Genomic DNA, 17,858 nt, shown 5'->3' on the forward strand with positions numbered 1-17,858 from the left:
TTTGCCTACTTTTCAGGCCATTTTTTTTTTAAACATTTCGGTTTTATAAAAGATGGCTTTGAAAGTACACAATTCAAGCCATCTTTTATAAAACTTTGACTACGGACAAAATTGTCCGTCGGCAAAGATTTATAAAAGATGGCTTGAATTGTGTACTTTTCAAGCCATCTTTCATAAACCTCGAAAAATGTCGAGGAATCCCCAGGTTCGCCGAGGGTTAAAGACGCCTCAGCGACCTGGGGAAACAAAGGGACAGTAACTGCCTCTGGTGACCCCTCGCGCGAGAGGTCACCAGAGGCAGTTACTATGACTTACAGAAGTGGCAGCCAGGCACAGCATCCCTGTGGTTGGCTGCCACTTCTGTCAGATGCCTGACTTCATGGCAGGCGCATCTCCCGTCGCGGCTGCCGCCGCGACGGGATAATACATCCCGCCAATGTTGCGTGCAGTGGAAGGGGGGGCCCCGGCAGGGCCCCGGCTCAGTCCCACTTTTTGGAGACTGCCGGGGCCCGGCCCCGGCAGGCCCCGGACCACTTAAAGCCCTGTTTAGTTTCATATCTGAATGCATCATAGGATGGTTCTTTCCTGATGGAGAGGGGGAGGGCGTTCCATTTTCTAGCTGCTAGGACTGGGAAACTTGCTCCGCCTGCACGTTGTTGCCTGAATCTGGGTATAATGACACTGTGCCTCATGGAGGATCTAACGGGTCTTGTGGATGTGTGGCGAAAGATAGTATTGGACAAGTAAATGGGGGCTTGATTGGAGAGGCATTTATGGGTAAGAGACAGGATCTTGTAGGCCAGGTTTCTTCCATCAAACCCATAGAAAGCAGAGTGGCACTCGGGAATCGGGTACCTCCGACCTGCACCCACCAACATCACAGGTTTCATACCTGCCTCTCCCACTGTCCTACTTATGAACCCTGCCACCTTTTTCTTACAGAGCCAAGTGCAGCAAGGCCACCAATAGTGGCAGATGTGCTCTACACAAGATATGATATGGCATTTATAACGCGCCTATACACAAGTGTTTCATGGCACGCCAAGACAAGGGGGGGGCAGAGGGAGGACAAAAACAACGTTCTTACTACGTCTATTGACATTCAGATCGCGCAAGTTCGGGGAACAGGGAGGGGAGAAGTGCTGGGGGGAGTGGGAGGTTGGACAAGTGCAGACCACTTACATTAGATACATATTGACTTTAAGTGTAGAATAGGATAATCCACCATTAAGAAGTATGACGCACTTTTAGCATGTTTGCGAGATATTCAGCGTGGCTACATTGCATTATGTCCATGAATTATTAATACTGTTCCAGAGAAGAAGACGGTTAAGACTAAAATGTAAAATAATGGCTACCTGGCAGTGGTAGATACAGTTCCTTAGAAAGATCCTTTGAATGGTGGCAGGGAAGGTTTGTAGGTGCAGCCACGTGCCAGAGAGGAGGGTTGTTCCCAGGAGCCAGTGAACTCCAAGTCTGCATCCAGCGGAGGAAGCAAGGTATCAACTGACCTAGGCGAGTAGCATGCCAAATATCTCATGCTCTTGCTATATGCCGGTTATGTGCTCAGTTCTGTGCTTAGTTATGTGAATTGTTACAATTGAAAACCTCCCCATCTTTTGCGCAATTAGTGGTTGAGAGAACGTGCAAGATCGCGTGATGCTCTTGCTGAGCGCCTTTTGCTTTGTTTTGCTGTCAATGAACATGCCTATTACCAGGTCTAGCCACCTGAGGGAGCTCCCCCATGCACATTTGCACATTTGAAGGCAATAGCAAGTCTGCATAATATATCGGAAGTAGAACTACTTTCGAAAGTCCAGTCCTCTTTTCAGACCAAGATTGGGGACGCTGTTTAGCAGGGAGGTTATCATCAAGATCTGGGTTTGGATAGCAAGTCCTTACCGCAGTCTATGGATGTTAGGGTGGCTGACCTGACCCCCTCATATCTACGTGTAAATCGTCTCTCAGAGGTTATGGGAGGAGTGCCCGAAGGTGGCAGAGATTAAAAGGGTCGAGATTTGAGGCAAGGGAGGAGGATGCTGGATTGTCTCTGAAAAGCTTTCATGTTTAATAGCTCCTCCGGGGTTGATGGTACATCCTACAATTGAAAAAGGGGCAATAGGGCTACCGAATAAAGATACGATTGAAGCCCCGAGAATATTCTGGTGGAACAGACATTGTCTCGTGAGGGCTACTTATTCTGAAGGATTATCCTGGGGAAAGAGCTATTGACTCCACAGCTACAATAGCTCACACTGAAGCAAGTGTGCAACAGCACATTAGAACACAAGCATCGGAAGTCATAACGCCAATAACTCCCCGCTCCAGGCTTCAAGGCTCTTAACTGAAAGTCTCTCCTTGTGCTCATCGCAGCAAGCTAGCCCAAGAAGCCCGAGCTGTAAGATTCTCTATCCAGATTTTAAAGACTCTATTGACCTCCCTGATTGGCAACTTTTGAAAGAGCGCATTATGTTCAGGTGTAGCATTTCTTTGTAGCTACCCAATTAGGTGAATCCTGTGCCTCCCACTCCCAACCCTTAGGGCTTAAATAGCCTATCTGCCATCTTGGGATCAGACATCAGTGCCATGACAACCACCAGGATACCCCACTCTGCAGGTGACTAGCCTACTCTCTCTCTTCAGTATCTGGCATCCAACATTACATAGGCTAAGGGTGGGAGTAAGTTCTTTGCTCGTTGTCGGTGTCTTTGTGTGTGGCGTGTAGACTTTATCTTTGCTCCGTTCCTTGATGCGGTATGCTTCTCATATAGCTTCATTCCATGAAGAAAGCCGGAACCTGCACGCACGAGTTGTGTTTGATGCAGAATCATGGTCTGCATGTGGTCGCACGGACGGGACCAGGAGCTAACAACCAATTTCCCGCTTGTGCTGAACTAATGACATACTCTTCCTGGGCCTGATTTTCTCAGTGTTCTTTGCCCCCCAATACTAAATATGAAGATATTACTGGCCACTTTTCCTCATCTGGCACATTTCCTGGTGGGACAAACTATAGATCTTTCCTGGACGTTGTGACTGCAAAACATGTGATGGATCACCCAAGGGTTGACTGGGAGAACCCTGGGGTACCTCCATATACCACATCCCAATATTTCATGGTAGTCACCACATAGAGGACTCCATCACACACCATTCACTGATTTGATTCACTGCTGCAGGTGACATCAATAGTCAATCACCCAAGGAAACCCTGGCAAGCAACACTTCAGGAATTGCAGTGGCGGGCATTGTGGTGGGCCATGCTACTTTTGAAGAAACTGCAGTCTTTTCGTCACCACAGATTGCTTTGGTTCTTTAATGGCTCCATCACGCACCCTGTGTTGAATCTGTTGGTGACTCACTTCTAGTCTCTTTCTTTTTAAGACATGCAGCCCAGTGTTTGGATAATCTGCTTCCATTTCACCTTTGCCCACTGGACTCTTAATGGCTTGCAGAGGCATCAGTGGTGGAATGAAAGTGCCTTAGCATCAACTGGTCATGTCTATTGCAAATAGGTCGCCCACCCTCCCATGTTGTCCTCTCCCTAGTCCCGTTTCCTCTGCTTCCTTCACTGTGTTCTTCCCTCTATGATTGTAAAGCGCTCAGTTGCTTCCCGAAGCTAGATCCACATTCAATAAATACCATAATAATACTAATGATACTAATAATACATCGCTGCAGGCTCCTGTTGCACTGCCTAGTAAGGACCATAGAAGGATGTGATGGTTTCATTGCCTGGGGCACCAGAGGGCATTTTATCTTCACTTAATTAGTGGTGGATGATTAAAATACTGTGAATGTTCTTTGGCCATTTTATGACACTGCTTTATTGGTCGCTAAGACAGATGCAGGGCTTGGCAAAGGGTTGCCATTAGGGTAAATGCTGGCTGAACACTTCGCTGGATTAACCATAAAGGCAGGAGAAGACATTGGCAGGAGGACAATACCCAGCTACACACACAGGTAAAAGTATGCCTGTCAAGTCAATAGATGGATGTACGTGCCATGCCCATGGAGACGGAGTAGTATGTCCTACCTCCCTATTAGAACGCAGCCACGCTGCAAATCATGCCAGGAGTCCAGCGTAGAGGCGTTCCTTGGTGAGGAGGTCTTGTTGGGTCACAAAAGGCCTTGAGCTTCATGCAAATCAGAACTGTACAACTAGAAATCCTTGCTTTGCTGTAACAGCGCAGCTGAAGGAGACCGGGAGGATCTAGCCACACTCATGGACCACTGTCTGGGGTGGTGGGCATGGCCTATGGCAGCGTGCACCTCAGCTCTGACTTCTTGACTAAGTCCCAGACTCTCCCACCTGTTGTAATGGTGTTAGCAACTGACTAGGAGGATGCAGTCTCCTCCTTTGCTTTTCTGCTGCCACTGAGTGAATTCCTGCTGCTGGATGCCAACAGGGAAAAGGGTATTGGACAACTTGGAATCCGGCGTTCAGGTTCCAAAAGGTGGGAAACCAGGGAACGCATGCCAAGTAAGTGGAGTTTAGGGTTTTCTAGCGTCATCTTAGGGTCATAGTGAGTGGTCCCTTGTGTCACACCGCTCCCCGCACAAGCTACGACTCTTCCTACAAAGACACGCCCCTCCACGTCCACAGCCTCTTCTCAACCAGCACCCAAACACACACGTCCTACAGGGGTACCTTATTACCTTATCAGGTGTCACACTATGGGGCACGGCGTGGCATGCTCGGCAGGGCTGGAGTTTATCGCCCTTCATGTTTGTGGCAAGCGAACTGGAGGCTTCATCACAGAAACGCACGGAGGACTGCGCGACCCAGCGCGGCTCGGAGCACGTGACTCGTTGCCTAGCAATTCTCAACACTTGGGTACACGTGTCACGTGACAGTGGTCACGTGTTTCCTTTCCATGCATAAAAGGAGTCCGGTTACGGAAAGCGTTGCTTCACAGCTGTTCTCTCTGGATCACGTGTTGCTTACGCTTCGTTTCAAGACTCCTTACTTCATCTGACCTCGGCTTTGTTCTACGGATCGCTCAGTGCCTAACTCTTGTCTGCTTTGGAACTTTGGACTCTTTGTTGACAAACTATTTTGCCCAACGGATTGCTTGTGTCTTGCCCCTTTACTACCTTGGAATTTGGATCCACTGCTGCCGACTTACGCTCTGCCCTACGGACTGCCTTGTGTTTAGCCCCTCGGACTGCTCTGGTACTCTCTACGTTTCATGTGTTACAACAGGACTCCGGTCCTGTCTTAGGTGGTTACCTGCCCGTCTCTGCTGCCACGTCTGCCCGGACCCGCTGCCCCTCTCTGAACAACTGGCTAACGCCTACTTTCGATTCCCTGAGACAACGCTCCAGTACTCACAGGTATTTAGTGCCCTGGATGTTTTCACTAAGATTACTACATTCTGTACAGTTACATAACCTTATACCTTCCTTTGCAGCGCTCCAGGGGTTCTTCCGGTTGTTCCCGAGTCCTGGCTCTACGGACTACCTTCTTTGGCCCTAAGCATCACTCTGGCGGTATTACCGTGATTGTCAGTCTGATACTTGGGAACAGAGGGATAGCCCATACTCTGCACGACCAACAGCTGCGTAACAGACTGTGAAGCCCTTTTCGTCATCCAGAGTATGAATCCCTCCACCGGGGACCCAGTGACCGCTTTGATGCAAGCAGTAGCGGCCCTCAGGACCGACATGGCCGCCGCCACAACAGCCATACATGACCGTCTTGACGCCTTACAGAGCACACGTTACCCATTACCCCCAGACACCGAATTCGGGGACTCCGGCCCCTCGGATCAGCCAGCACCTATCCCGGCCTCTGCACCCACTCCTATGTTGCTTCCGACACCCGTTCCTCTTGCTGCCCCAGAACGCTACCAGGGGGACCCTCGGAAATACCGTACCTTCATTAATCAATGTAAACTCCACTTCTTGTGCAGACCCTTGGCTTTCCCCGATTCAGTCACAAAGGCCGCATTTCTTCTGTCACATTTATCTGGGGTGGCGGCCACCTGGGCAAATCCAATGTTGGAAAACGATCATCCCGCTCTGTATGATTTTGACCTTCTCATAACGGAAATGGCCAAGGTCTTTAATACACACCATAAGGCTCAATCGAGGGATCTGGAACTCCTGGACCTAACACAGGGTAAACTATCGTTGATAGAATACATTGCTCGGTATAACCAGCTCGCCGCCTAGACTTCCTAGCCGGAGGAGAAAAAGGCGATTGTGTTCTACCGTGGCTTATGTAACACCATGAAGGATGCGCTTTCAGTAGTTCCTGCCCTTCCCTCGGTGTTTTCGGATCTGGTGGATCTCGCTTTACAGATAGATGCAAGGAGATCCGAGAGAAGGACAGAAACAATGTTCACTAGCCAGTCCGGTCAGGCCTCTTCTACCACCCCTTCCGAACCCATGCAAATAGGTGGTATCCGAAGCCCGATAACACCGTCCGAGCGTGAACGCCGGAGGGCGGATAACGCCTGCTTTTATTGCGGGTTAAACGGACACTATGTAAGGGAATGCCCCCGACGCCCTAAGAACAAAACCCCGGGTTTTCAGAGGGCTCGCCCATGATACAGGGGGCACCGGCGAGCCTGTCTTCAAACACCTCTGAACCCGCCTTCGGCCCTGTCAGACCAGTGATAGTCCAGGCCCTTATGAAACCCACTAGGTAGGTCGCACATGTGGTCCAAATTGTAATTGACTCTGGGGCCACAGGTTGTTTTATCGATATAGCCTTGGCCCATCGTCTCAACCTACCCCTGGTCAGAAAAGAACACCCGGAACCCGTACATGCTGTTGACGGCAAGTCCTTGTCGTCCGGCCCCATTCAGTTTCAGACCGCGCCCTTGGAAGTATTGATTCAGAGCACCCACAGGGAAATCATGTCATTTGACCTTATCACTACGCCACAATTCGGTGTCATATTGGGAATACCCTGGTTACGGCAACACAACGCGTTGATTAACTGGGGGACAGGACAGGTCACGTTCGAGTCAGAGGTGTGTCAGCAGTTTTGTCTTGTGGATGGCGATACGCTCTCCTCTCCTGCCGCTATCCTGGGCGCCATGGCCTCTACTCGCATTACTGACGTAACCTCAGAGACTGGGCCTTCACATACTGTTGGGGCCATCCTGGCTAATATCCCCATCGAATATCATGAATTCCACATGGTATTTGATAAAGCCACGGCGGAGGGTCTACCCCCACATAGACCATACGACTGCCCGATTGATTTGGTTCCGGATGCACCTATACCCAGGGGGAGGATCTACTCATTGTCCCAATCAGAGGAGCAGGCCCTCAATGAATACATCCATCAGGCGTTGCAATTGGGTCACATCCGTCCATCGTGTTCCCCTGCCGCCAGCCCGATATTTTTCGTGCCAAAAAAGGAAGGCGATTTGCGTCCATGTGTGGACTACAGGAAGTTGAACGCAGTTACCATAAAAAACAGGTACCCTCTCCCCCCTCATCTCCACACTGCTGGACAGATTAACAAGGGCTACTGTTTTCACCAAGTTGGACCTAAGAGGGGCATACAACCTGATCCGTATGCGACTTGGGGATGAGTGGAAGACGGCCTTCTGCTCTCGGCAGGGGTTATTTGAGTACACCGTAATGCCCTTTGGGCTTTGTAACGCTCCCGCAACTTTCCAGCGGTTTATCAATGACGTATACTCTGACATCTTGGATACATACGTGGTGGTATACCTGGACGATATATTGGTTTTTTCGCCCTCGTTGGAGGAACACATTGGTCATGTCAGAGAGGTCTTCTCTCGCCTTAAGGCGAACGCCTTGTTCGCCAAGCCGGAGAAATGCACTTTCCATTCAAAGGAAGTGGAGTTCCTAGGTTTCCACATCTCCCCCGGAGGCCTGCCCATGAACCTGTCCAAGGTTCGTGCTGTCATGGAATGGCCGACTCCGACTAACATTAAACAACTTCAGTCCTTTCTTGGTTTCGCTAATTTCTACCGACGGTTCATCGCCGGCTTCTCTTCCATCGTTTCTCCCCTGACCGCTTTGACCAGTCCTCTTGTCCCGTACTCTTGGACCCCTACGCAGCAAAGGGCATTCGAGGCACTCAAGTCCAGGTTTACTTCTGCCCCGGTCCTACAACACCCCGATCCCGACCTCCCCTACGTCCTGGAAGCAGACGCCTCTTCGTTTGCACTAGGTGCGGTGTTGTCCCAGCCATGTCCAGCCACGGGTCGGTTACATCCGGTGGCCTATCATTCTCGGAAGTTCTCAACAGCCGAAACTCACTACACTGTAACCGAGAAAGAGCTGCTGGCCATCAAGGACGCCCTCCAGACATGGCGACATCATCTCATGGGGGCAAAGCACCAAACGGTGGTTTATACAGACCACAAAAACCTGCAAGACCTGGCCTCCCTGAAGTGCGTAAACAGCCGGCAGGTACGCTGGCACTTGTTTTTTGCTGCCTTCGATTTTGTTGTAAAACAGAGACCAGGCCTCATCAATGGCAAGGCTGATGCTTTGTCCCGATCTCCCGGTGGTGAATCCTTGGTTTCGTTTCCAGACACATTATTAGGGAAAAGCCATGTTGTTTGCATGTGTACGCCCTCGCCACCCATGCTCACTGCCATTAGAGAATGGGTTTCTCAACATCCTCATACACTCACGGAATGGGACATTACTCTCCAGGACGGCTACCTTTCATTCAGGGCAAACTATTCCTTCCTACATGCGATGCACGCAACCAGGCGCTGGCATGGTCACATGATGCGGCCATAAATGGCCATCCCGGGCAACAACGCACCCTTGAATTGTTACAACGCTGGTGCTGGTGGCCATGCATGAGAAAGGAAAAAGAATGGGCGAACCCTCTTTTTTAAGGGGCCTGACTCGAGAGGGTTAAGAAGTGCAGAGATATGGGGGGTTTGAGTCAAAGGCTTCCCTAGCCAATGGCTTAACAGGAGGTCACTAAGGCCTTGCAGAGGAACTAGATTGCTTCTAGCTCGAAACAAAAAATCACAGCGGAGGAACAAAAACAATATAAATTTATTTAACAGAAAGACGTTTCTGAGTTTTTTTGTGCCATTGTGTGGCATATAAACATACAAAAAATCAGCATTATAGTGATGTGTTGTGAGAGTTAACAACACATTCAATAGACTGTCACTACTGTATATTCATTCACTGACATTGTGTAATGTGTTGTGAGAGTCAACAACACATTCAATAGACTGTCACTACTGTATATTAATTCACTATAATGCTGATTTTTTGTATGTTTATATGCCACACAATGGCACAAAAAAACTCAAAAACGTCTTTCTGTTAAATAAATTTATATTGTTTTTGTTCCTCCGCTGTGATTTTTTGTTTCGAGCTAGAAGCAATCTAGTTCCTCTGCAAGGCCTTAGTGACCTCCTGTTAAGCCATTGGCTAGGGAAGCCTTTGACTCAAACCCCCCATATCCATGCATGAGAAAGGACATAGAAAACTATGTAAACACATGTTCTATATGCGCACAATGCAAAACACGTAGAGGACGGCCATTGGGGTTACTCCTGCCATTACCCATACCTCCCAGGCCGTGGCACACCATCTCTATGGACCTCATCACTGATCTACCTCGCAGACAGGGTTACGATACCATATGGGTTATCGTCGACTCATATACCAAAATGGCCCGTTTTATTCCCTGCACAGGAATACCATCGGCCCCAACACTGGCTCGCCTGTTCTTCAAGACGGTTTTCTGTCTTTTCGGTTTACCACATGTCATTATATCGGACCGGGGATCCCGGTTCACGTCCTGCTTCTGGCGTGCTCTTACCGGACTCCTGAGGATCGATGCTCGCTTCTCTTCGGCGTACCACCCTGAAAGCGATGGGCAGACGGAGAGGGTTAACCAAGCCCTAGAACAGTACCTGCGCTGTCTGTCCCTTCAGTACCAGGACTCCTGGTTCAAGCTGCTCTATCTGGCTGAGTTTGCATACAATAATTCTCGTCATTCGGCCACTGGGTTCTCCCCTTTCTATTCTCTGTATGGACAACATCCTCGCGCCCTACCGCTCCCTGATTTCTCCTCTGTCACTCCTGCTGCTAACGCCTGCGTGCGTGATCTAGCAGGTGTCCATGCACAAACTATGGTCCACCTCCGCGAGGCTCAGTCAGTGATGAAGGTCAAAGCAGACCGTAAGCGGGCCGAGGCGCCGGTGTATCATGTGGGCGATCGGGTGTGGTTGTCGACCAGACACTTGCAAATCCCTGGTTGTCGCAAGCTGTTGCCCCGCTTTGTGGGCCCCTATCGGATCATCAGAATACTAAATCCCGTGGCCCTGCGTCTGTCTGTTCCGCGTGCTTGGCAGTTTCACCCGGTTTTCCATGTCTCCCTCCTTAAGCCATTCCTTGCTTCCACTCGCATCCTTGTTCCTCCCGCCCCAGTCTCTGTGTCTTCCCAGGACGTTTTTGAGGTCAGTGCCATCCTCGGGTCCCGCTTCCATAGGGGCCGCCTACAGTACATAGTGGACTGGCTGGGTTATGGTCCCGAGGACCGATCCTGGGTTCCCTCCCATGACGTCCAGGCCCCTCTTCTGGTGTCACAGTTCCATAGGGATAACCCGGCTAGCCCACGGGGTCATGGGCCATTGCGGGGGGATTCTGTCACACCGCTCCCCGCACAAGCTACGACTCTTCCTACAAAGACACGCCCCTCCACGTCCACAGCCTCTTCTCAACCAGCACCCAAACACACACGTCCCGACAGGGGTACCTTATTACCTTATCAGGTGTCACACTATGGGGCACGGCGTGGCATGCTCGGCAGGGCTGGAGTTTATCGCCCTTCATGTTTGTGGCAAGCGAACTGGAGGCTTCATCACAGAAACGCACGGTGGACTGCGCGACCCAGCGCGGCTCGGAGCACGTGACTCGTTGCCTAGCAATTCTCAACACTTGGGTACACGTGTCACGTGACAGTGGTCACGTGTTTCCTTTCCATGGATAAAAGGAGTCCGGTTACGGAAAGCGTTGCTTCACAGCTGTTCTCTCTGGATCACGTGTTGCTTACGCTTCGTTTCAAGACTCCTTACTTCATCTGACCTCGGCTTTGTTCTACGGATCGCTCAGTGCCTAACTCTTGTCTGCTTTGGAACTTTGGACTCTTTGTTGACGAACTATTTTGCCCAACGGATTGCTTGTGTCTTGCCCCTTTACTACCTTGGAATTTGGATCCACTGCTGCCGACTTACGCTCTGCCCTACAGACTGCCTTGTGTTTAGCCCCTCAGACTGCTCTGGTACTCTCTACGTTTCATGTGTTACAACAGGACTCCGGTCCTGTCTTAGGTGGTTACCTGCCTGTCTCTGCTGCCACGTCTGCCCGGACCCGCTGCCCCTCTCTGAACAACTGGCTAACGCCTACTTCCGATTCCCTGAGACAACGCTCCAGTACTCACAGGTATTTAGTGCCCTGGATGTTTTCACTAAGATTACTACATTCTGTACAGTTACATAACCTTATACCTTCCTTTGCAGCGCTCCAGGGGTTCTTCCGGTTGTTCCCGGGTCCTGGCTCTACGGACTACCTTCTTTGGCCCTAAGCATCACTCTGGCGGTATTACCGTGATTGTCAGTCTGATACTTGGGAACAGAGGGATAGCCCATACTCTGCACGACCAACAGCTGCGTAACACCTTGCCACCTGTAGAGGATCCCACATTTGGGCAAGATGAAGTGGTCCCACACCAAGGAAACTATCATAAACATAGTGCCAGGTCTACACTCCGGATGCTATTATGCCACTTGCATGTCCTCCATTCCTGATGCCACATCCTTGCCATCGTATTCTTCCTTCGACTCGTGCTCGTCCTTCTCGAGAAGGATCAAATGTGTCTGCTGGGGGTTGCACTGACAGCCTGTCCTTCTGCTATTCTGACAGCCTGGCTGCCTACTGGTCCCCGGCACTGGCTTTGCTTCTCTTCCCCCTCTTCCCCTGGGTCTGGTACATGTCCTGAGCGGCTCTCAATCTGCCGCTCTACTACCTATTGATGATATAGCAGGTCCACAATCTGTGTTTTTACCAGTCAAAAAGTGAAGATCTCCATGAGATATCACTCCAGTGAGTGACATACCCAGCACAAAACTGCCTCATTAAGGGCAACTCCCAGTGTGATGTCACTGCAGCAAGAGAAAGTCCCTGTGTAATATTGCTGCAGTAAGATCTTGTTGCATATATTCAATTGAGAAGAGCAGAAGTAATGGCGGCTGCCCCAACTCCCCCATATGTTCTGCGCCTGTCTTGACCATATACCCCAGTGCAAGCCTTACACAGATAAGAGTTGTGGAAAGCCTTTGTGTAATATTTACACAGTGTATGCTCTCTTTCCACTAACAGTCCAACCCTGTACTAAGCATTCTGCATCTATCACCAGCAGGTCCCAAGAAATCTTGTACATTACTCTGCTTCATACACTTCTGAGCATTCGTCGCTTCGCTTCTTTAATATGGCAATTCTATCTAAATCGGCCTCCCTCACAAACTAATCTACAAGCTCCAGTTGATTCAAAACAAAGCAGCCAGGTGTGTCCATGGCTTTGGCATACCAGAGCATGCTCTGTAAGCCTTCCAATGACTACCAATCGAGGAACAGATTTTATTTAAGATCCTACTTCTGATATCAGGTAGGAAGGCTTTATTAATGTGCCCTACCGTGGCCAAATAATGGCCTGCTGGATCTCTTGGATCAACCTCTTCTACTCTGCAGGCTAATTTGTGTTTCTGATTAAAAGATTCTAGGGGTCAGACAGATGTTGGCAGCAAAGGGTCCATTCCACAGGAACAACGCAGACCGGGCAGGACAATGTAAGTAACACAGCGGAATATGTGGGTCAAACGAGCTTTACCCAATTGTAATTGGTTATTTATAACCCGCTGAATACCCAGAGGTTTCTAAGTGCAGACACAGGGATCGAACCTGTGTTTCCCTGCATCGTCTTTGCTTCCAAGGCAAGCGCGTGGCCCCTGAGCTATCCTCCCGGCCCTACTTGACTACTGTCCTGGCATGATACTAGATCTAATGTTCCAGTGTTCCTTGCCCTAAGTTGCTCTCGAGTAGCATTAGATGCTCATGATGGATCCCCCAGTTATGACCTGGCTCACATTACTGATGCTGCAATTCGTTAGAGATCTACTCTTTCTGGGGGAAATGTCTTCATTACCATTATTAAATACAAATACGAGATACAACAAATTAAAATGGCACAATCCACTGTCATCGTCTGATCTGAAAACGAAACTGTGGCCACATGTTTATTTCTGTCCACAGGCCTGCGTCTTCCTTAAGATGGGTTGTCAATAATGTAAGGAGCTGCCAGTTCCTTCATCCCAGGCCAACAATTTGAGTCATCAACAGAGGTGAAAGGAATTCACTTCCACAATTTCAAGTGTTTTTCAGAGAGAAAAAACAGAGAAAAAGAGAGAAAGAAAGTGAGAGTAGTATGAGAGAAAGGAAACGAGAATTAGAAAGAGAGAGTGTCTGACTGTCAGAGAACGAAAGAAAGAACAAGAGAGAAAGATGGACAGGAATAGGGAGACACAGATTTTGAGAGCGATTCTGAGAAGGCGATAGAGAGCACAGCGGGAGAAAAGGAGAGAGTGAGATGGGTTAGAGGGAGACAGGGTGAGGTAGAGCATTTACACATAAAGAGCATTTAGCCCCCGACTGAAAAAATAACAAACCCCCAAACACAGAAGAAGCTGTAGTCACACAATCTGAAACTCAGTCCCACCACAATAGAACTGACCTGAGAAGCGCTCCAACTAGACCTACCCACAGAAGAACCAGAACAGAGTAACACAGAAGTACAGGGGCAGCAGACCACATCATCCAATGAGAAGTAACGACTCCAACAAAAAACCAAATGAATGGCTACAGGAGATCCAGCCTGGCAGGCTACAATGCTAGACTAACATCTACAGTCTAGACTAACACTACCACTTGCAGTGCCCCAAATATAAGAAGACAAGGGAACACTGACTCCCTAAAGCACAAAATGAGCAAACCATCCCAAACCAGCAAGGAGACGGTGCAAGCATCTGCAACACGGTCAGAAACTGGAGATTCCACTTATAATGAACTATACAGTAGGTTTGTACCTCTGCAGGCTTTGGCAATGCGTCTATCGCCATGAGTCAGACTGATGAGCATTATTGAAATGAATTGAACTAATGAAGATAGGGAGAATGAGAGGGAGCACGGGAGTAAGCGAAAGAGTGAGTGAGAGGTAAAGCGAGAGAGCGGGCAGAGAAAGGGAAATATAAGGTAAAAAGAACTAGAAATTGAGAAATATGACAGGAAAGGAGAGATGGATAGTAGGTGGCAGGGAGCAGAGCAGAGAGAGACAGACGGACATACAAGGTAGAGAATGAGAGAGGTAGGGAGATACAGAAGGAGAGAGAGGAGAGAGCCCCTTGACAAAACATTATTCGTAAGTACACTACGAAAAATATGGTTACAATATCACTATAATGTGATATACATTTCATACAAGAATGAATCGCCATATGCATCGTTAAGATCAGCGTGTATAGACCCATATTACCAAATTACTGTGAATGCAAGCAGACGTCCATGACCAAATGATAATGATGTGTTATTATATAGCCCTTGCACTTAAGTGCTTTATATAGAAAGAATATGCATACAAACCTGTGTTGGTTCTCATTTATTGAGCTTAGAAGGATGAAAGGATGAGTTGAGGTGTTTAAAGGAATAGTGCGCTCAAAAATATTATTGTCCCAAGAGATGGGCAATAATGAAAAACATGCATTAAACATAATTTTAATGAAAATTCCTTTGTAAACGTTTGAGCAAACGAGGCTCAAAGCATTTGCATGTGAGCATCCATTTTGCCATTTCAGGCAGCCTGCTCAGCTCATGTTAAGCTCTGCCCTGGTGGCACTAAACAAGCAGCAAAAGCCCCCTACTGGGAGCTTTTGCTTACTGCAGCCAGAGCAGAGCTGAACATGAGCTTGGGAGGCTGCCTTCACTTTCATTTTACATTTTCAGTGCTCCCCAAGCCCAGGGAAGCACAGAAAACGTAAAATGAAAGGCAAAAAGCAAAGGCACACTAATTATAAATACAACATTGTTGTACAAATACAACGTTGTATTTCTGTCTGTGGAGGCTTTTGCTTTGAGTCTCCTGGTGGACTCCACCGTTGTTGTATTTCTAAAGGCTGCAGAATTTCTTTCTACGTTTCTCGGGCTCTGGGAAACATAGAAGGAAAACCGCAGCATATTTAAATACAACGGCATGCCCAGGAGACTCAAAGTTGTAGCCACAGCAAACATAAATAAAACGTTATAAATGCTGCAGTTTTCTTTCGAATTTAGAAGCATTTACCAGCAGCAGGTTGTGTTAATCTCTGCTCTCTGGCAATAATGAAGCAAAAGCCACTTGCTGGTAGCTTTTGTGTCGTACAGCTGGCTGGCTTTTGCTACATTAGTGCCGCAAGGACAGAAATTAACACACGCACAGGAGGCTCATCCATTTCACAAAATGGATGCCTCCTAGTGCTTGAAATTTTTGAGTTTTGAGTTTGAGCCTCATTTGCTCAAATCTATACATAGGAACTTTGTTTATAAATATTTTGTATATATATCTTTTATTATGGGCCATCTTTTTAGCCAATAAAACTTTTGATAGCACTATCCCTTTAAGAACAGGCTAAATCAGTAACTTACCCCCTGAAATGTGCTTAAAATAAACCTTTAATGATTCTAGCAATTATTGTATAGAATTCAAGAAAGACACATTATTTGATATTCCTATTCTTTCTTATTTAGTGTCACTGCTGAAAGTGTTAGACTTGTGGAACCCCTGTTAATTTATTTTAAAAATGCCTGAACAAGAAAACCAGCTACTCCAGAAGCAAAGAGCCACATGGCGCTGAGCTTGCATAAAAAAGACACGTGTTTTTTAAAAACATTTTTTTTAGGGGTAGCAAGAGAGACAACAGGGGTGGCAAGGGAGACCTCAGGGGTCACATTTGCAACCCCTAAACAATGTCCCTGAGAGAGAGAGAACAGCACAAGTAAGAAAGGGGGAGGAGGAAGAATGAAATTGAGAAATAGGGAGAAAAGGGGACAGAGCTAAGTGGCAGTGGCAGGGAGCAGGCATAAAGGGAAGGGAATAAAAGAGAGAGAGACTGTAATAAAGGGAGAGGGGAGGTAGAAATAAATAGAAAGTGAGAAATAGGTAAAGTAAAGGTGAGACATGGCGAGGAGGTGACAGGGATCAGAGAGAGACACACCTGAAAAGGAGAGACTGAGAGGGAGAGCACAAGAGAGAGAAGAGATAGAGAGAGACATGAGAAGAATAGAAGGTAGAAAGAGTGAGAGGTAAATGTGTCCACCCCACAGTAGTGGCTGCTTTATAGTAGATGAATATCAGATCTCTTACCTGGTCTCCTTTGCTTCCTTTATAACCCTGTGGTCCAAAAATAGCCATTGCATCACCCTAAAAATAGATAAAGCATGGAGTTCAGGTGTACAGTAGAAAAGCAACAGACCATAGTGCACCTCTGTCATGCATCTCCCTTTTCTGTAACTCACCCCTTGGTGGACACTTCACCACACTTAACCGACTCCTCTCTCTCCTTCTCTCCTCACAACACGTAACTGGCCAAGAAGGCCCACTTTCAGCTGCACCTCCTCAGAGGCATTCTCCACTTCCTCTCCTTCCCCCAGAAACTCAGTGTCTCCAGTACTCTGGTTCTTTCCAGGCTCGACTACTGTGACAGCCTCTTCCTCAATCTGCCTAACTCCTCCCTCCACCCCTTCAACTAATCCAGAATCGGACTGCAAGATTTATCCTTGGCCTCAAGCCCAGGGACTGCAACTCTCCAGTCCTTAAATCTCTTCACTGGCTCCTGGTTGCTTTGAGGATAAACTGCAAGACCCTCTGTATCATCCACAAGGCTTTCTGCGGCCTGGAACACCGCTATATTCAACTCTCTCTCCCTAAATACCCCCCTGCTAGAGCCCTTCGCTCGTCTAGCTCTAACTCTCTGCACAGCAGACGTTTTTGTAAGCAGAGAGTGGGGCTCGATCTCTCTTCTCCACAGGTGCCTCCCTATGTAAGGGCATCCCTGCCCCTCTCAGACTTGAGCCAGATCTCCTTAAGTTCCGGAAGCTCCTCAAGACCTTCAATGTTTCTTCTTCCTTCCCCCTCCCTTGCTAATGTCTCTGTCTTCCTTAGACTGGCGGCCTGGTCCCTTCAGAGTTATATAGGGCACCAGCCCCCCTGCACTATTCCCCCCCTGATCCTCCCCAATCCTCATCTTGCACTTGCCATCACGAGCCCTCCCATCCCGCCTACACTTGTCTGGCTGGCCTGCACCTTGGGAGCCATTCCAGCATCTTACCTTGCGCTTGGTTGTGGACCCCCCTCGACTCTTTTCTTCCCCCTGGCCCTGTCCACCTGGCCTCCCCTGGCACTCTCCTTCTCATTGGCCTTCTGCCCAGTTCCTGCACTTCCCCACCTCCCCTATCCCTCAACTTCGTGTTACTGCACTTCCATGACCTGAATGTTGCATGGCCTGTTAGGATTGCTAGTCCTTCTACCTGTCTCCCCCCCCCCCGCGCTTTGCTGCACCTCGAAACACTTCTGTATAGGTGCATTACAAATGGCCAATACATAAATCATTTGTTATTTTTTCTTTATTGTAAATTCGTTAATTTAACCAACCTTACACAAGCCAGCAATAAACATATATACACATATAATTAATAATAATAGAACGTCATTTTCGATTTCAATCAATTATCTAAAATTCAAGGACATTTATCTAAGAATAAGGTCTAATACAATAAATATGAATATAAATAGAGAGCTACAA

General features: G+C 48.2%; 1 protein-coding gene across 1 annotated transcript in view; it reads right to left on the reverse strand.

Annotated features, from left to right (window-relative positions):
* Window positions 1-17,858, reverse strand: part of LOC138514720 (collagen alpha-1(VII) chain-like) — a 1,453,166-nt gene that overhangs the window by 343,549 nt on the left and 1,091,759 nt on the right. Inside the window, exon 85 of the mRNA XM_069630120.1 lies at window positions 16,421-16,477. Within this exon, the coding sequence (XP_069486221.1) occupies window positions 16,421-16,477 (57 nt within the window). The remainder of the gene's footprint in view (window positions 1-16,420; window positions 16,478-17,858) is intronic.

The sequence above is a fragment of the Ambystoma mexicanum genome, chromosome 12 (genome assembly GCF_040938575.1).
Source record: "Ambystoma mexicanum isolate Mex_15411 chromosome 12, UKY_AmexF1_1, whole genome shotgun sequence".
In the NCBI taxonomy this organism is placed as follows: Eukaryota; Metazoa; Chordata; class Amphibia; order Caudata; family Ambystomatidae; genus Ambystoma; species Ambystoma mexicanum.